Here is a 19,020-nt window from a genome sequence, read left to right on the forward strand (position 1 = left end):
CCTCCGGCCGCTTATTTCTAGCAGACCGGGACTAGGGAGCCGACCAAAGAGCCCCCAAAAAAGAATTATGTGGGAAAATGAGCATTGTATCTTTCCCGACTCCCGGGCCCCGTGGCGCCGAACACTGCATGTCCCCGTGCGCCCCGGGGCGCACCTCCCGCCCACAGACCCCACCTCCCAGCGCTCCCCCACCCCCACCCTCCACCCTCCACCCTCCACCCTCCACCCTCCACCGGTCGCCTAGCAGCTGCGGACTTCCCAGTGTGCCTCAGGGCGAAGCGAGGCCAGAAGGTTGCCATTAGCAACTTTCCCTCGCGGACTCCATTTCCCAGCGCGCTCCGGGCTGCGTACTGACGTCGGCGCCGACGGGCGGGGGCAGACAGATCCTCGGGCGGCACGGGGCCAGCGGCAGTTCCCGGCGGCCCCGGGCGGGCGGGCGGCGGCGGCGGCGGCTCCTTCTCGGGGCTCGGCGCTCGCTCGCTCGCTCTCGGGCGGGCGGGCGGCGCGATGTCGGGCGAGGACGGCCCGGGGGCGGGCCCGGGGGCGGCCGCCGCCGCGGCCGCGAGCGGCAGCAGAACGCTGCGGCAGTGGGGGGCGCGGGCGGGCGCCGAGCCGGGCCCCGGGGAGCGGCGCGCCCGCACGGTGCGCTTCGAGCGCGCCGCCGAGTTCCTGGCGGCCTGTGCGGGCGGCGACCTGGACGAGGCGCGCCTTATGCTGCGTGCGGCGGACCCCGGCCCCGGCGCCGAGCTCGACCCTGCCGCTCCGCCGCCCGCCCGGGCCGTGCTCGACTCCACCAACGCCGACGGCATCAGCGCCCTGCACCAGGTCAGCGCCCCGGCCCCTCCCGGGACCCGGTCCGCCCTGGGTCCGAGCCTCCTTGGGCATCCTCCCAGCCTGAGTCACGGTTGCCAGCCCTGGTCTGCGCCCCCCTTTCCCCTTCCACCCACCTCGAGCTCCCCACTTCTAGTCTTGAGCCCCTTCAACCGGCCCTGGTCTTAGCCACCCTGCACCGCCCACTCTCTGGACCCGAGCCACTGCTGACAGCCTCAGTCTGGTCTATGCCACCGGTCCTGGTCGTTGTCACTTTGCGCCGCCTTCTCCCTACCCTGAGCGCGCTCTGCTAGTCTCGTCTGTGTCGCCTCTTCCGACAGACTTATACTTACCTGGAAAGCAGCATCCTCCTCTCCGTCTGGCGCCTCTGGGGCTTCCTCCCCTGGCCCCTGGCCTGGGCTACCTCTTTGGCTAGGCCCAGATCTTCCATGCTGCTGCTTTCTGATTCGTGCTCCTTCCCTATTCCTTCCCACCCTTGGGCAGTGCCATCTGTTGCTGGGTGAGGATGCTCTTTCTTGAGCCACTTTCTTTTAGGCTTGGTTTCCTCGTCTGGGTCACCTCATCCTATCTCCACCCTGATACCGTCTGCATTTTCTTTCCAGAGGCTGTGCCACCTCTTGTCTCCCACAGTAGGCCTTGCGTCGGGGATGTCTGTCCTTCTCCAGGCACCTCCTCATCCTCCTGCGCCTTCCCTTGGCTAGGCCTGTATCCTTGCCCTTTTTCTGGGGAACCTCAAAGCACCCACCTCTCTATTCTTGGTCATCTTGCTTTCTCTGCCGGATGTCTTCTCCTGCACATTTGGGCAGCTTCTCTCCCGTAGACTGTGTGATCTCTCTGGTTCTGGTCATGTCACCTCCACAAGGCTTCTAGAACCCTGCTGGTTCTCTCCTCCACAACCTGGCCCCCATGCCTTTCCAAGGTTCTCTGATTGTTGCCTTCAGTGTTTCGGTGTTCCAGAACTAGGGCCACCTTATGCCCCAGGACTCTCTCTGGTTCTGGGTGCATTTATCTATTCCCCTATGGTGGGACCACCAGGGACAGGACTGGCCCCGGAAGAGCCTCCACCCCCTGTCTCATCCCTGAGACCGTCTCCTTTCGGGGCCAGTCCTCAGCCCTCTTCTCCCTGCTGGAACCCACAGGCTTCGGTAATTGATGGAGCCAGAGAAGACCCTGGGAAGGAAAGGTTGGTGGGGGAGGCAGGGATGTTGGAAGAGGCCCACTTCTCAGGTCTGCATAAAGAGGAGAGGAGCAGTTGAGGAAGAACAGAATTGGTCCTAAGTTCTCATCTCAGTTCCTCAACTTTGTGGTCTTGAGTTACTGTCCATTCTGTGCCTCAGTTTACTCTTCTGTGCAGCAGGGCTAGCGGTCGGTCCCTCCCTGGCAGGGCTCTGACGAAGGATGGAGATCACGTGTGGAAATCCCTTCAGGAAGCAGCGTAGGCGTCCAGCTGGGGAGTTGCTGCCACCTGGTCTAAGTGCCAGCCCTCCCCTTTTTCTCCCTTTTCTCCTTCCCAACCCCCAGGCCTGTCCCTGCAGAGTCCCTGGGAAATTTTCTTCCACCCAGAGGAGGGTCCTGCTTGTAAGACTTTGTAGGTTCTCAGAGTACTTGGCAAGCCCAGGAGAGGGGCCTCAGGCTCCCGTGTCCCCCTTCCTCTGCCATCATCCACACCTTGGCTCTCCTGGACTTTCCCTCAGGGGCTCTTGGCCCTGCTCTTCAGGCTGAGCCCCCCTTCTTTGGCATCCCCCTGGGCATGGGCCCTTGCAAAAGGCCACTCTGACCTTGCTTATCAGGTTGCCTTTTCAGGTGAGATCTTTCCCGCACTCCAGGCTAGCGCTTGGTAAACTCACTTTGCAGGAGGCCTGAAGGGTTAGGGCTTTGGAGGTTCGGAGAGGGGAGTTCCCGCCTCAGGTCACATGGCCAGCAAGCAGGCGAGCTGGAGTGGGTCCCCAGGCATCAGCCCCTGGTTGTGTGCCTAGGAGTTTTCAGAGCCCAGTGCCTGCTTCAGGTGGGTTCGTTAACCACTTGATAAAGCTGATATGCTCTCCCCTCTCCACAAAATTGCCTTGTGAATTAGTGACTAGGTCTGGGGTCTGGAGTAGAAGGGATTGGGAGCCACAATTCTTAGGTCCTCTGTTCAGGGAAGCTGGAAGCTGGGACTCCTGGGTCTTGGTGGGGGGAGGGGCTTGGACTCCTGGGTCTGGATGGGGGTGGGAGTTAGACTTCTGGGTCTGGGTGGGGGGTGGGGGCTGTCGTCTGGATTCTTGAATCCCTGGTGCCCAGGCCTCGGGCATCTTTCACATGGATTCCTGTGCCTGGCCAGGTCCTTGAAAGGGAAAGGCCCATCTCCCTCCTCGACACCCCCCCCATCACCATGGCAACTGGGTGGAAATAAACGGAGCCGAGTTCATCCCGTTCCCAGGGCACGTGTGGCCCCCCTTTCACGGCCTGAGTTTCCATGACTTCATGCTCTTGGCCCTCATGGCCTCCTCCCCCTTCTCCAGATGGGCGGTTTTGGAGAGGTGAGGGAGTTGGGGGGTTAATTTACCCTGAGAACCCAGGAATCCAGGCCCGCCCCTTCCCTTGACCCAGTGCAGGTCTCAGTGCCCACCCTGTGTTTGCATGTGCCCTGGGCTGTAAATCCCTTCTCTGTCCCCACTTGCTGTGCCTACTCGGGCCAGAGCTCTGATTTTTTCCTTTGCCGTACAGAGCCCAGACAGCAGGAAGATCAGGGAGGATCTTCCCAGGTGTAGACCCCTTGGCACAGTACTCCATGCATAGTAGGTCCTCAGCACGTGGGGGCTGCATCTTGGGCCGCAGGCTCTGGGCACATGCTAAGCCATCTCTACCCCTTTAGGAGTCTTGTCCAGGACTCTCACTCTGCCCCATGTTCCCAGGGACTTGGTGACTTTACCAGGCCTGCATAGCCTTGGGCCCCAGGGGCCTGGCCTTTCCCCTCAGGGTGCAAGTCAGGGCCATGGTCAGTTCCTGGAGTGTATCTCCTGGGCCTGTGGGAGGACAGGCTGGGGTCCTGGACTCCTGGATCTGAGAGAGGAGGGACTGGGGACTTGGCTCCTTGGTCTGAATGAGGAGGGGGCTGGGGAGGCCTGGACTCCTGGGTCTGAGGGTGGATGGAGCTGGGGGGTCTGGACTCCTGGGTCTGAGGGTGGAGGGAGCTGGGGGCCTGGACTCCTGGGTCTGAGGGTGGAAGGGAGCTGGGGGGTCTGGACTCCTGGGTCTGAGGGTGGAGGGAGCTGGGGGTCTGGACTCCTGGGTCTGAGGGTGGAGGGAGCTGGGGGTCTGGACTCCTGGGTCTGAGGGAGGAGGGGCTGGGGGCCTGGACTCCTGGGTCTGAGGGAGGAGGGGTCCATTACTGGAAGCCCTGTGCTGTTGGTGGTGACTGGGGTACATCATATCAAAGCACCATTCAGGATTTCTACACCTGGAGAAAAGCGCCCCTCACTGCATCTGATTCCTGCTTGCAGGGATTTGGGTGTCCTGTTGTCATGGTCTCCACTGAGCTCCAGATGCCTGGCTGACCTAACCTTTGGGAAGCCAGGGGTGTCGTAAATAGCTGGGTAGCTGAAAGGTCCTCCAGGGGTAAGGCTGGTGCCTTCCAGGCTCTGTCCCAGGGACATCAGGGTCTTTCCTTTGAGTGTCACAACTGCTCGTCCCCTGGATCTGTCTCATGGCCCCTGTGGGAGTCCCGCCTTGCTAGGCACGCGGCGTGTGGGTGAGGCGAGGGCTGACAGCTGTGCCCTCTGCACCCCAGGCCTGCATCGATGAAAACCTGGAGGTGGTGCGCTTCCTGGTGGAGCAGGGCGCCACGGTGAACCAGGCGGACAATGAGGGCTGGACGCCCCTGCATGTGGCTGCCTCCTGTGGCTATCTGGACATCGCCAGGTGAGGCAGGGAGGGTGTGTGGGATTCCATGGGGGCCGGAGCTCAGCCCCTTCAGCCCTGACCTTCCCACCCCGCCCCCCTACCCCCAGGTACCTCCTGAGCCATGGGGCCAACATTGCCGCCGTCAACAGTGATGGGGACCTGCCCCTGGACTTGGCCGAGTCGGATGCCATGGAGGGGCTGCTGAAGGCGGAGATCGCCTACCGAGGTAGGCCCCCGGGTGCTGTGGGCACGGGGAGGGTGTCATGTCCTAGGATTCTCTCTCTGTGCCTCGGTTTCCTTTCCTGTGCAGTGGAGGGTGAGTCCTCTCCGCAGTATTGCTTGGGACACGAAGCGAGTGATTATATACGGTGCTTGTGCCACCGCTGGGCGCAGAGTAAGAGCAACCCGCTGGTGACCCCAGTTGTCACTTTACCCCTTGACTAGTGAGGAAATGAGGCAAGGGGCTTGTCCAGAGGTCTCTTAGGTGAGATTGTCTTCTCGGGCGGGTTCACTGAGGAGGAGTGGAGGCGTGCAGGGGTCCTGGGGGATCAGTCTTCTTCCCATGCACCGGGTCATGCACCCCGGTGGTCTTTGATATGGGGCCCAGGACCCCCCGAGACTCTGCATATGGCCACGTTCATATTTCTAGAGAGACCGTGTGTTGTTTCTAACAAGTTCTCAGAGGGGCTTATGACCAAACGTGCTCCCTCGAAACAGCCGTCTGGGACAGTTGATGCGTGGGGGGTGTGGGGAAGGCTGTGGCCTGAGGGATCTGGAAGCAGAGGACACGGGTGGGGGATGCTGGTCCAGGTTCAGCAAGGCAGCCGTTGAGGTGTGAGCACGGGGCGGGTTCCGGGAGGCTTGGCCTGCCCGGGTTGACTGCTGGTGTCTGCAGGAGGCCCCGTGGAGGTGGGCGTCGGGGGTCAGGGCGCCCTAGTTTGGTTCGAAGCGGGAGTGGGCAAAGCTAAGGCAGAGCTGAGCTGCCCTCCGCTCCTTTGACTTCTTGCTTTGGAAAGCTCCAGACCTGGAGAAAGGTCGGGCCGGGCTCGGGGGGCGTGCCCGCGAGAGCCGCACTGCGCTTCGCCGGGGCTTTTAGCGGCTCTGTGCCGTGGTGTGGAGCCCGTGGGTTCCCTGGGAAAGCGTGCGGTCCGCCGGCTCTTCGGCGCGTTCCGTGTGCTGCCTGCGTCAGCTCGCTGTTCAGAGGGCTTCAGTCACCCCGCAGAAACCCTTAGCCGTCACCGCACTGCCCCCGGCCCGGGGAGACCACTCAGCTCTGTCCCCGTGCGCTCGCCCGTCTTGGACGTTTCGTATAAATGGAATCACGCGCCATAGATTGGTCGGTGTGTCACGTTTGGGCACATCTGCAGTCGCCTGCCTCTCCCCCTCCCCCACTCTACATAAATAGCTTCCCCCCCCTTCCTTTCTCCCTTCCCGTTTTCTTCCCTTCCTGGCTGCCTCCCTCTCTGTTCCCAGCCATGTTGAGAACATGTCGCAGACGCTAACCCCCCGTCCTGCCGTGGGAGCCAGTGTCTCCTCCAGCGAGGACATGGGATGTCACATTGTTCCTCTTCTGTGGGCCTTGGGACCTTGAGGCTGTGCTGTTCCTTGGGGCCTCCCCTCCGGTTCAGGACCCTCCTGGGGCCGTGCCCTGCGTGCCCTTGGTCCTCATGTCCCCCAGCTTCCCCCGCCTTCCTCACCTTCCCTTGTTGCCACAGCGTGTCGCTCAGCCTGCCCGGGGCTGCTGCGCCTCCAGGAGATTCAGGTCAGGGCGTCACCCCGGGAGACGGGCGCTGTGTGTCCACCACGTCGCTGTTGACGTTAGCCTTGAACCCCACCGAGGGGCGTCGGCCAGCGGCTCTGCTGCGGAGGCGTCTCCCTTCCGTTGTGGTTGAGAGCGGGCTGCGGGGCGACGCTTGGCGGCGGCTGTCCTTGGAGCCCCGCGCAGCCTGGCTCAGGCCGGAGAGCGGCGCGTGCGGCCGTGTGCACAGCGGCTCTGTTCGCAGAGCACAAAGGTGGACGCAGCCCGAGCGTCCATCAGCGGCCAAGGGGTAAACATGTGGTATGTGCCTACAGTGGGCTAGTATCCAGCCTTAAAGAGGCCAGAGATTCTGACAGTTGCTACAGTGTGAACGACCCCTGAGGACGTTATGCTCAGGGAGATAAGTCAGGCACAGAAAGTACAAATGCTGTATGAGTCTACTTACGTGAGGAACGTCACTAAAGTGGTCACATCTGTAGAGCCAGAAAGAACAGTGGGTGCCCGGGGCTGGTGGACGGGGAAGTGGGGAGTTGCTGTTTACCGGGGACTGAGTTTCAGTTTTGCTAGATAAGTGTTCTGGAGAAGGATGGTGGTGCTTGCATAACAATGTGAATGTACTTAATAGCCCTGAACTGCACTCTTAAAAGCCGTTAAGATGGTAAATTTTATGTATCTTTTTGCCACAGTTTAAAAAAAAAAAAAGACAATTTATGGGCTATGTAATTGAAGTCCGGGATTAGGCTTCAGGCATGGTTAGATCCAGGGGTACAGAGTCAAAACCATCACGGTACTGAACTCATTCTTAGGCAGATTCTCTCCACAGGGCACGTAGCGCGGCTTCCAACAGCTCAGGCTGATCCTGCAGCTGAAGCCGACCTAGACTTCCTCAGTGGTCTGAGCCGCCGCCCTCGGTCTGAGCCAGCCCTGAGTCAGTCACTGGGGCAGGAGGGATGGGTGGTTAGGCCGGGTGATGTGGCCACCCACGGAGCCCCCCGTGGACGCAGTCACGTTGGAGCTGTGTGGGGCGAACACAGGGTGAGGATAGTGAGGACGTTACAAAGGAGGGAGCCACAGGACAGGCCTCAGGGACAGTCTGGCCACCGTGTCCTGTGCAGACAGCACCCTCCGGCCACTTTGCCCACAGGGACACAGGACTGGGCAGAAGGGGAGCGTCTGGGAGGTCCACTCCTAAGCCACGGGACAGGCCCTCCCATCCTCGGACGAGAATCTCCATCTGGGTGTTGTTAGCAGGTGTGAGAGGTGGGGGCCTGCACCAAGGGAAGAATGGATAAATCACCAATCTGTAAATGCGTGATCTGAGCTGGGCTGGCAAGCTTTTTCTGTGAAGGACCACACAGGAAATATTTGAGACTTTGTGGGAAGTACTGTCATGTTGCCACTGTCCCCTGGGGCTGCTTTCCCCACTACAGCTAGGAGCGATATGTAAATGGTGGGCATGACTGTGTTACAATAAAACTTTATTTATAAACACAGATGCCTTCCAGAATTGGCACATCTTGGTGACAGGAAGTAGATCGGTGGTTGCCAGGGCCTGGGGGACGGAGGTACAGGGACTGACTGCTTCACGGGTATGAGGTTTCCTTCTGGGATGATGGGAAAGTTCTGGAAATGGATGGGGGTTGATGGTTGCACATTGCGAATGTCCTAAATGCCACCGAACTGCGCAGTTTAAAGTAGCAAAGTCAGCATGTTTTATGTTACCTTTATCTTGCTCATCGCCACAACAAAAAAAGTAAAAAACCAAACAGGTTTGCCAACCCCGATCAAGAGCTCCATCAATAAACACAGGCGGATCTGTCAGCATAAAGCAAATTGCAGAAGGATGTGTATGAACATGCCGAAGGGCTCTAACGGTTGAATAAAAGGTCAGCAAAGCCCGCCCTTCCCTGCCCAAGTAAGGCACACGTCTATAATAGGATTGAAGGGGATTCCCTTTAAGGAAGTTGTGGGCCGAGGAGTGTCCCTGAGTGCACAGCACTCCCCTGGCCTCCACCCTGGCCTGGGCCTCCAGGTGGGCCCTCACCAACCAAGCATTCCTTGAACAGCTGCCAAGCAGCCGAGTCCCTGCCAGGCCCGAGACCCAGAGGTGCCCCAGGGGGAGACGTGCCGCCGGATCTGGATGGCTTCCTGCTGCGGTGGGGTTCCGTGTGTAGACTTAGGGCAGAAGCGTGCAGGAGATGTAGTAAGGACCAAGCAAAACGCATGTTCACGGGAGCAAGTTTGTGACGCCTCGGGGGCCGCAGGGAGCAGACGAGCTGGCGGAGGGGCACGCAGGGGGTGTTTGTCGTCTCCATCATATTTTAACATTTAAACCCTAGTTAGTTGCTCGGGGGCTCTTTGCCAGTGCTGTCTAGTGGAAAGCCAGTGGAAGCCATAAGGATAATTGAAAATTTTTAAGTAGGTGCAATTAAAAATAAATAGAAACAGGGGCGCCTGGGTGGCACAGCGGTTAAGCGTCTGCCTTTGGCTCAGGGCGTGATCCCGGCGTTGTGGGATCGAGCCCCACGTCAGGCTCCTCTGCTGTGAGCCTGCTTCTTCCTCTCCCACTCCCCCTGCTTGTTTCCCTCTCTCACTGGCTGTCTCTATCTCTGTCGAATAAATAAATAAAATCTTTTTAAAAATAAATAAATAAATAAATAGAAACAGGTTAAATTAATTTTAATAATATATTTTCTTTAACCTCATATGTCCAAGACATTATCACGTCAGCATTAACCAGCATAGAGAAAACTGTTCAGGGGCACCTGGGTGGCTCAGTCAGTTAAGTGTCCGGCTCTTGATGTTGGCTCAAGTCGTGATCTCGGGGTCGTGAGATCGAGCCCCATGTTGGGCTCCACGTTGGGCTCCACGCTGGGCGTGGAGCCTGCTTGAGATTCTTTCTCTTCCTCTGCGCCTCCACCCGGCTCGCACTCTCTTCACTGTCTCTAAAAAAAAAAAAAACAACCCAAAAAGCAAACAAACAAAAACTATTCATGAGTAGTTGCACGCTCTTGTTCCCCCCCCACACACACTGAAATCCAGAACATACTTCACGTTCATAACACGTCTGAGCTGGGACTAGCTACGTTTCATGTGCTCAGCAGCTGCATGCGGCTGACGGCTGTCGGGCAGGGCAGCTGAGCTCCATGCAGCACTTCGGTGAGTGTGGGAAATCTTGGTTGAAAAAGTAACAGACGCTAATAAACTTGCAGGAGAAAGATCGAACGTTCCCTGGAAAAGGCCACGTTTGACTGCTCTCTCGATAGTTCATACCATGCAAACTGCAGGTCCTCGGTGACGACCAGCAGATACTGTTCCAGCCTCAACAGGGCTGCCTGTTTTGATCCAAAATCCACGGACAGGTAAAGTCATAACTGGCCGTTTGCATCCATAAACGCAGTTATGACTTTTCCATGAAACCAAAGGAAATGGTGACAGTGACCAGCAAAGAAGCATGTTGGCTTCACCAGCTTGTCCTAGGTGACAGCACAGCTGTGAACAGAAGTCAGCTCCTGGGGAGGAAGGGAGCTGTTGCTTCAGTGACACAGACCCTGTGTTTGGTGGCTCCTGGCTCGGTTTACCCTACTTACGGGTGACAGAAATGGTCGCGACAAAGTGCGTGAAGAATTTTACCGGTGGTGCTAGGGAGAGTCACATGTCCTCAAACGCTGGGTTTGCTCTATAAACTCGAGGTTTTATACTTAACAATAACGATAAAGGTGACACTTCGGTTGAAGTGGGAGAAGGCCTGCGATCCCTGTTCTCCCTGCCCCCAGCAGAGTCCTGGCACCCCGGTGGGGAAGTCCAGGTCCTCCGAGTCCCAGAGGAGCAGGCAGAGTGAGAGGGACCGGGCAGGGCCGTGGCTCCGTGCCTCCTGGAGCTCGAGGTGTGGGTCCCACCTGCTGCCCCTTCTCGTCCTGCCAGGTGTGGATGTGGAGGCGGCCAAACGGGCCGAGGAGGAATTGCTGCTTCATGACACCAGGTGCTGGCTGAACGGGGGCGCCATGCCAGAGGCCCGGCACCCGCGAACGGGGGCCTCTGCCCTGCACGTGGCCGCCGCCAAGGGCTACATCGAAGTGATGAGGTGAGCTGGGCTGGTGTCGTCCCCTTTCCCTGCTCCTTGCCTTGGGCCCATCTGTTCCTTCTCGCAGCTTTACACCTTCTTGTGGGCTTTTCAAGTTACGTACTCAGGCTGAGTATTTCCCTTTAAATACGGCCTTCGCTCTGTCCGCAAGTCCTGATGTGGAGGCTGTTCGTTGTCATTCAGTTTAAAACACTCTCCAGCTTGTAGTCTTTCTTCTGTGACCCATGCGTTGTCTAGAAGTATGTTATTAATTTCAGATGCAGGGATTTTCTAGTCTTTGTTTCATTACTCGTTTCCTGGCTTGATCGCACTGTGGTCAGGCAGCGGGTTCTGTCTGATTCCATATTGCTGAAATCCTCTGAGGTTTGCTTTATATCTCAGTACCCGCAGTACGTGTAAAGAGCTGTGCTGTCAAGTATAGTGTTCTATGTGGGTTATTAGGCCAGCTTTGTAGTTGTACTATTTAAATTTTCTATATTTTTAGTGATTTTTTTTTTCTGTTTGCCTACTCTGTCAGTTACTATGAGAGGTGTAAAAAAATTTTTTTTAAGTTTTTTTTAGGATTTGATTTTTAAGTAGTCTCTACACCCAGCATGGGGCTCAGATTTACGATCGTGAGATCACGGGTCATATGCTCTACAATTGAGCCAGCCAGGCATCCCCTAAAATTTCGTACCATGCTTGTGGATTTTGCTTGTTCATTCTTATAGTTCTAGCAGTCTTTATTTCTGTATTTTAAAGCCAGGTTATCTGGTGCGTATGTATTTTACATTGCGTGTATTCAAACAGTGCATGCTCCCTTGCTGCCGTCCTCACGTGGGCCTCGTCTGTGTTTGGCTGCCTCACCCCTTTCTGTTGGGGTAGTTGGTTCCAGTTCTTATCCTCAGACTCCCTCCTCTGTCTTTGTGATTTATACTTTATTTTTAGTCTGAAAGTGGAGTAGAGATGAATCCCTCAACTCTGCTCACCTCTTTGTTGGACTTTTAGGCAGATCTTCCAGTGAGGTACTTAAGACGACCCTAGTAGCTCCAGGCTCATGTCCTAGTTGCTCACCGGCTGTGAAAGTAGAATGCTTTGTCCTCCGTACTTGCAGCAAAAGATCTGGTCTGATGCTCACTGGGCGGCCTTGGGCACCTGCCTGTCTCAGAGCCAGTCCCTGTGGCAAGGGGGATGAGATACTGTAAATGGGCTCAGTCATGGGCCCAGCCCTGCCTTCTTCTGCCCGTGGCTTCCACCCCTGAATCTCAGGTGGCTGCTTCAGCTCCTGCCATTGCATCTGCATCCTAGACAGCAGGAAGGAGGAGAGGGCAAAAGGAGCAAATGTCAGTTTCCTTTTAGAAGAACAAACCAGGGGGATGTGCACACTTAATGCTGACACCCCATTTGCCAGACCTCCTGGCATTTACCTGGCATTACCACCATCCCACTTACTCATCTTGCCACTCACAGCTGCCAGGGGGACTCGGACATTCCTCTTTGGCCAGGTGACAGCGTCTCTAGCCGAGAGTCGGCTCTGTTACTAACAGTAGGAGAGTCCATATTTGGGGGCAGCCTCAGGTTCTGCCCTCGAACTGAAATGCTTCGGATGCAGACATTTTCTCTGAGTCTCGTTTCATTCCTGCCCCTCAGAATGGCTTCTCTGTGCAACTAGACCCATTGACTGCATTTTTCGGACAATGTAACTGACATTCTCCTCATTGGAGATGAGTGGCCAAGTAGAGGTGTGCAGTTATTTGATGCCATTCATCCAACTCTGACTTACTGAGCACCTGCTGTATGCAGTCCCCAGCTTTGCTGGGGAGACAGGTGACCAAGGAAGCAGGCCACGTCAGAGGGCACCGAGTGCGTGGAGGGGCTGCCAGCCTCCGTGCTGGTGACCCGGGGCTGGATGACTCCAGGTCCATCGTATGGCGTTGAGCAGCATCCCTGGGCTCTGCGCCGGGTGCCGGGGACACCCCCACCACAGTCATGACCACCAGGCATGTCTGGGCATTGCCGAGTGCCCCCGCGGGCACTGGCGCTCTCCCTGGTTGACAACCACGGGCCTAGAAGGACAGAAACAGGGCGGTGGGAGGAGCGAGTGGCATGAGCTCTGGCCTGGGGATGGCTGGTGACTGATCGCGTGAGCCCTCACCCCCAGACAGAGGACCGAAGGGGGGTGTCCTTGGGGACATAGCAGGCGCCCAGTGTGGCTGCAGCAAGCGAGCTCCGGGAAGGTGAGTGACGAGGTCAGGAGGGTGCACATTTGGAAAGGCCCCTCGCGAAGCAGCTCCTCTCTCCATCCTCCCCCCCTTGCATTAGCTCCTCCCTCCTCACGCACAACCTGATACCGCGGTGCAGGTTTGCCCTGGGCCTCTAACCGCGCCTGCGCCCAAATCCTGTGGTCTGACATGCTGATTATCTCGGAGTCATCTAAGCCGGGGTTCCTCAGTCTCACCGCTCGTGGCGTTTTGGATGAGATCAGCCTTTGCTGGGGGGCTGTCCTCCGCACTGTAGGATGTTGGTAGCATCCCTGGCACGCACCCTCAAGTTGTGACAGCCAGAAACGTCTCCAGACGCTGCCAGGTGTCCCTGGCGGGCGGTATCGCTTTGGCTGAGAACCAGCCCTAAGCCGACGGTTTCCTAGAACAGTCCTGCCCCAAGGCTGCCCCTCCTGGGGCCTCAACCTTTCCACAGCTCTGGGGCTGTCTGTCCCGCAACCAGGGGTGACAGTCGAGAGAGTTGACCCCCTCCTGCAGGTTCTGGAGGCCGCCTGCTGGGCGGGGGAGGGGCTTCACACACTGGCTCTTCGCCACCTGCCCGGGATCAGTTCAGTGCTGTCGTGGGTCACAGCGCAGCCAGCCCACGGCAGCCCTTGGTGCAGAGCCTCTGTCTTGGTCCTTGACTCTAAGCCTTCCTGGCCCCCAGGCTGCTCCTTCAGGCTGGCTACGACCCGGAGCTCCGGGATGGGGACGGCTGGACCCCCCTGCACGCGGCGGCCCACTGGGGCGTGGAGGACGCCTGCCGCCTGCTGGCTGAGCATGGTGGGGGCATGGATTCGCTGACGCACGCGGTGAGGCCCGGGCTGCTTGGGGACTGGTGGGAGTGAGGGTGCGGAGGGCCCCCCTCACCTCCTTCATCCTCTGCCCCTTCCCTTCCTCCCCCTCCACAGGGGCAACGTCCCTGTGACCTGGCTGATGAAGACGTGCTGAGTCTGTTGGAGGAGCTGGCCCGGAAGCAGGAGGATGTGAGTCTCGGGCTCCCTCCCTCGCGTGTGCAGGCCAAGGGAGGCCTCTCTGCTCCTCCCCGGCTGGCGACAGAGTCAGGAAGAGGAGTTGGCGGGGGTGGGGAGAGGGGGTCTGGGGCCCAGTCACACCTTGGGATACAGGTGAGGATTATCTGTCCCAGGCTCGGGCTGGGCCTCATCAGCCCTGGGGTGCGACCCAACCAGCACGGAGCCTGGCCTTGTTGCTGGAACAATGCGCAGGGAAGGGATGACCGGCGTGGACTCTGGGCTCTGAATCCCGGCTCTGCCGTGGGTCTGCTGTGTGAGCTCGGGCTGGTCGCTTAACCCCTCTGGGCCCCCTTTTCACCTGTCAGGTGGGGATGATGGCGTGCGCACCTTTATGAGGAGTTGTGTGGAGTGTATGGAATCCTTACTGAACAGGAGCACTGAGGGCAGATGGGGAGCCCTGCCGGTAGCGAGCAGCGTCTCCTGGGGGCCAGGCTCTCGCCGGGAGCTTCCGTGAGGGGCGGGTAGATGGACACAGATCCCTGTGGCTCTGGCTTGGTGGGCAGGTGCTCGGGTTTGAGGGAACAGCACGTGCCAAGGCTGGGGGTGGGAGCGTGAGGCAGGGGAGCCCTGGGACAGAGGCCCACCCCGAAGGGCCTTGAATGCCAGGCTGAGGAGTAGATGAGGCTGGGGGTGAAGATGATGGGGCCACAGTGGGGTCTGTAGAGGGTGAGGCAGGGTCAGCCCTCGGCGAGGGGGAGCACGTGTCTGTGTGCGTGTCTCCAGCCTGGAGGGGAGTTCTCCTGCACATGGGGCTTGCCCGATGGGCTGGGGTCGGGGCTGGGGGCACTGGCTGTTCCAGGGGAGGAACTGCGGTGCGGAGGCTGGGCCAGTGCCCGGTGAGCCGTAGCGAGGAGGCAGGGGCTCCTGGGAGGTGGAGAGACCCTTCTGGGGGTGAGACCAGAGGTGGCTGTGAGAACTCGAGGGACCCAAATGCTGCACAGCCATTTGCAAGACACTCCGAGGAACCCACAGACCCTCCACGCCCACCCCTGGGGCGGGGCGCATGCGGTCGGAGCATCCTCGAGCTCAGACCAGCATAGCTGTGCGTGCGGGCCCCGGATGCTGGGGCTGTGGGGCCTTTCCAGCAGCCTGCTTTATCCCCTTGCAGCTGCGGAACCAGAAGGAGGCCTCTCAGAGCAGGAGTCAGGAGACCCAGGTGCCTTCCAGCAGCAAACACCGAAGGTAGTAGGTGGGTGTCTGGGTGGCTGGGCTGGAGTCTCCAGGGCTTGGACCCCAACACCCTCCCCTTCCCACCAGGAGCTCTGTGTGTCGTCTGAGCAGCCGAGAGAAGATCTCCCTCCAGGACCTGTCCAAGGAGCGCCGGCCTGGGGGTGCAGGTGGGCCTCCAATACAGGATGAGGATGAGGGAGAAGAAGGCCTCACAGGTGAGGGGCCAGGGTCTGAGTTTCTGAATCTGGGAAGAGGGAGCTGGAGCCTGGATTCCTGGGTCTGAGGGAGGAGGGCTGGGGGGCCTTTGGACTCCTGGTCTGAGGGAGGAGGGGGTTGGGGGAGCCTGGACTCCTGGGTCTGACGGAGGAGGGGCTGGGGAAGCCTGGACTCCTGTGTCTGAGGGAGGAGAGGTTTGGGGGCCTGGACTCCCGGGTTGGAGGGAGGAGGGGTCTGGGGAAGCCCGGACTCCCGGGTCGGACGGAGGAGGGGCCTGGGGAAGCCCATACTCCCAGGTCTGACGGAGGAGGGGGCTGGGAGGCCTGGACTCCCGGGTGTGAGGGAGAAGGGGCTGGGGGTCTGGACTCCCGGGTCGGAGGGAGGAGGGGCTGGTTCTGAGAGGCAGCTGTATCCCCATTTTCCTATACCATAGACACACCCCCTCCAGAATCCAGAACTCTCAATGGAGTGTCTTCCCCGCCACCCCCTAGCCCTCAGGGCCTCATGGTGAGTCTGGATGTCCTAGACGGTCATGCTATTTTGGGAGGGAGGGGAGGTGGAGGGAGGGGATGCCATGAACCCTGCAACCCTCTTCTCAGGGTACGTAGGGTGAAGGTTACAGTTTCTAGAGTCCCCTGGACCAACTGACTGCGGTTTTCTGGCTGCACCTTCCAGGGGCTGATGGGAATGGTAGTTTGTGTGGTGCTGCTGGGGGGACACTTGAAGTCCCCGGGAAGGATCCTTTCTCTGTAATGAGACCTTTGTCTTTCCCAGCCCCCGGAAGAGGCCCCCTTCTCCAGGCGCTTTGGCCTCCAGAAGACGGGAAGCTCTGGTGCCCTGGGTCCCACAGACAGGCGGGGGGCCGAGGGCACCCCTGGGGCTGGGCTGCAGCGCTCAGCTTCCTCCTCTCGGCTGGAAGGGACCTCTGTTCAGGTGCGTGGGGCGAGGGGCCGGGGACCAAGCCCTGCCTAGTCGAGGAGAGTGTCCTCTCCGATATTGGTCTCTTTCCACAGGCCAGGGGGCCCCGTCTTGCCAGAATTACGCCTACACCGTCCCGTAAGGGGCCGGAGCCCTCTGCCCTGTGAGTACCAACCCAGGGCCTGGGCCTGTCGGGGTGGGAGGCAGATCTGGGTTCCAACCTCATCAGCATGATCCTGAGCAAGTCCCTTTACTGTCTGGGGTCTCTGCCCCCGACCCCTCTTTGCCTCCGTTTTCCTTCCCGTGCATCACGTGGAAGCTCACCGTTAAGCTTGCAGGGTCACAGTGACGTGAGCTCCTGTTGCCTCTGCACCACCCACCCCCTCCCTTTCTGACACAGGCACACTCCTGCCCCAGGGCCTTTGCTCTGCCGCCCCCTCCCCCGCCTGCTGGCTTGCTTCCACCCTCTGTCAGGTGTGCGCGTCCCTGTCTGGGTGGAGCCCACTCTGACCCCTGCCGGTGCTACCGCACTGTGTGCACACGCACGCCCTCCCGCCTCCTGTGCGCCCCGGCTGCTTTGCTTCGAAGTACGGCAGCTTCCGGCGTGTCGTGGGTGCGCACGTGTTTACGCTTGTTCGTTCTGCGTCTTATCCGCTCGTATTTCATTCACGGGGCAGAGATCATTTCCATCTGCGCACTGCCGCATCTCCCGCACCTGCCACGTAACTCCAGCTGGAGTAATAGTATTTGTTACGACCGAATTCACACAGGTTTGAGGTCTCCAGGCGCCCTCCCTTGGATAACTCCACTCCTGCCTCCAGGATGCCGGAGCCTGAATCCCCCGTGAAGCCAAATGTCCCTGCAGCCTCCACAGCGCCCCCAGCTGACTCCCGGGACCGGCGGAGGTGAAGAGGCAGGGGGTGGGAAGCCTCTTTCCCCGTTGCTGGGAGGTGTTCCCTAGGGGGACGTGTGTGCCAGGGTTGGCTGTGAGTTGGAAGTCCTCTGGCAGAACTTACCTTCCCTGAAGGGTGTCAGCCATGGGACGGGAGCAAGGCTCAAAGGAACCCCACCTGAGGTTGGGACCTTTCACTCAGGTCCTACCAGATGCCTGTGCGGGATGAGGAGTCTGAATCCCAGCGGAAAGCTCGCTCTCGCCTCATGCGCCAGTCTCGGCGGTCCACACAGGTGTGGGGGTGGGCTGGGGGACTGGGCTTCTGGATCCTGGGAGAAGGGGCTCAGGGCTTGAACTCTTGTGGGTCTGGGAAGGAGAGGCTGGTACCCGAACTCCTGGGTCTGACAAAGGAGGGGCTGGGGCCTGGACTCCCGGGTCTGAGGGAGGAGGAGGGGCTGGGGCCTGGACTCCTGGGTCTGAGGGAGGAGGGGGGCTGGGGCCTGGACTCCTGGGTCTGAGGGAGGAGGGGTTGGGGGGTCTGGACTCCTGGGTCTGAGGGAGGAGGGGGGTTGGGGTCTGGACTCTTGGGTCTGAGGGAGGAGGGGTTGGGGGGTCTGGACTCCTGGGTCTGAGGGAGGAGGGGAGCTGAGGGTCTGGACTTCTGGGCCTGAGGGAGGAGGGCCGAGGGCCAGGCCTTGGGTCCTGAGGGGCTGTGCCCTGAGCGGGGTCACCCCTGACTTCTCCCGCTCTGCCAGGGCGTGACTCTCACCGACCTGAAGGAAGCCGAGAAGGTAGCAGGAAAGGCCCCAGAGCCAGAGAAGTGCCTGCAGAGCCTGGTGAGAGGGGTCAGGTGAGCAGGTGGTAGGTGGCGTAAGACACCCTTGTCTTCTGACCTCTCTGCCCCCCTCTCCTAGGACCCATCTCGGCGTCCCCGAGTTCCTGGGGTGGAGAACTCTGATGGTCCTGCCCAGAGAGGTGAGGTCTGGTCTCTGGGAGGTGGTCCTCCTGCCCTGTCACCTCCCCATCTCTCCTGCAGTGCTGTTTTCCTGGGGGTCGGGCTAGGGACCCTGGCACTGCAGGGAGGGGCCCCTCCACAGGTTTCTGGGCTGACTCCTGCCCCTCCCCCAGCAGAGGCGCCAGACGGGCAGGGTCAGGGACCGCAGGCTGCCAGGGAGCATCGCAAAGTGGGCAAGGAGTGGAGGGGCCTCGCAGAGGTGAGGGGTGGGGCCGGGGCGGGGTGAGCTGGGCCATGGGTGGGCCTTGGAGGCAGGGCGGTGGGTCAGACTCCCCTCCCGGCATCAGGCTGAACCCGCCCTCCGCCTGCAGGGGGAGGAGGCGGAGCCGGCCGACCGCAGCCCAGAGTCCAGGTACAGGGTGGGCCGGGAAGGGTTTGGGCTTGTCTGTAGGGCCGTGGGGAGCCCCGCTGACGCCCTGCCCGCCTCCACCCCAGCACTGCCGAGGGTGGCCCCTCGCCTCGCAGGCAGCGGGACCCCGAGCCAGCATCAGAAGAGCCCGATGGAGGCTTCAGGAAGGTTCGCAGCCCCACCCCCACCACGGAGCCACCGGGCCCCCACAGTGGGCCTCTGTCCACCCACCCTACCGCCCTCCACCTGTGCCTCTGCCAGCCACATCCCCGCACCCCACCCTTCCCGGCGGCCTCGCCGAGCTGCGTGCATGCTGGCAGGCCTAACCCTGTCCCCCCACCCCCCCAGCTGTACTCAGAGCTGCGCGGCGAGAACGAGAGGCTTCGCGAGGCCCTGACTGAGACCACGCTGCGCCTGGCACAGCTCAAGGTAGAGCTGGAGCGCGCCACTCAGGTGAGGCCCCCAGGCCTGGGAGCTGGTCCGCGCTGGCGCGGGTGTGCCTGGGCAGGGAAGCAAGAGCAACGGGTGGGGGGCGGGGCCTGTGCCGGCCCGGCTGGGACCCTCGGGCGTGAGGCTGAAGGGTGAGGGACGCCCAGGGGAGCAAGAGCAACTGGAGAAGGGGGGGGGGGG

The 19,020-nt window shown here is 60.1% G+C and overlaps 1 protein-coding gene across 4 annotated transcripts in view; it reads left to right on the forward strand.

Moving 5' to 3' along the window:
• The first annotated feature begins 507 nt into the window (after positions 1-507).
• PPP1R12C (protein phosphatase 1 regulatory subunit 12C) overlaps positions 508-19,020 on the forward strand; it is a 22,480-nt gene continuing 3,967 nt past the window's right edge. Inside the window, exons 1-19 of one of the 4 annotated variants that reach the window (XM_040633830.1) lie at positions 508-825; positions 4,601-4,731; positions 4,821-4,939; positions 10,397-10,556; positions 13,464-13,608; positions 13,708-13,782; positions 14,939-15,012; positions 15,088-15,215; positions 15,650-15,723; positions 15,991-16,149; positions 16,230-16,297; positions 16,905-17,039; positions 17,229-17,319; positions 17,782-17,862; positions 17,941-18,001; positions 18,155-18,240; positions 18,353-18,393; positions 18,477-18,558; positions 18,739-18,843. In XM_040633830.1, the coding sequence (XP_040489764.1) occupies positions 508-825; positions 4,601-4,731; positions 4,821-4,939; positions 10,397-10,556; positions 13,464-13,608; positions 13,708-13,782; positions 14,939-15,012; positions 15,088-15,215; positions 15,650-15,723; positions 15,991-16,149; positions 16,230-16,297; positions 16,905-17,039; positions 17,229-17,319; positions 17,782-17,862; positions 17,941-18,001; positions 18,155-18,240; positions 18,353-18,393; positions 18,477-18,558; positions 18,739-18,843 (2,133 nt within the window). Of the gene's footprint in view, positions 826-4,600; positions 4,732-4,820; positions 4,940-10,396; positions 10,557-13,463; positions 13,609-13,707; positions 13,783-14,938; positions 15,013-15,087; positions 15,216-15,649; positions 15,724-15,990; positions 16,150-16,229; positions 16,298-16,904; positions 17,040-17,228; positions 17,320-17,781; positions 17,863-17,940; positions 18,002-18,154; positions 18,241-18,352; positions 18,394-18,476; positions 18,559-18,738; positions 18,844-19,020 lie in introns of those variants that run through there. The other 3 variants (XM_040633831.1, XM_040633832.1, XM_040633833.1) reach the window with 3 other exon arrangements.

This window comes from Ursus maritimus, unplaced genomic scaffold, assembly GCF_017311325.1.
Source record: "Ursus maritimus isolate PB19 unplaced genomic scaffold, ASM1731132v1 scaffold_19, whole genome shotgun sequence".
NCBI lineage: Eukaryota > Metazoa > Chordata > Mammalia > Carnivora > Ursidae > Ursus > Ursus maritimus.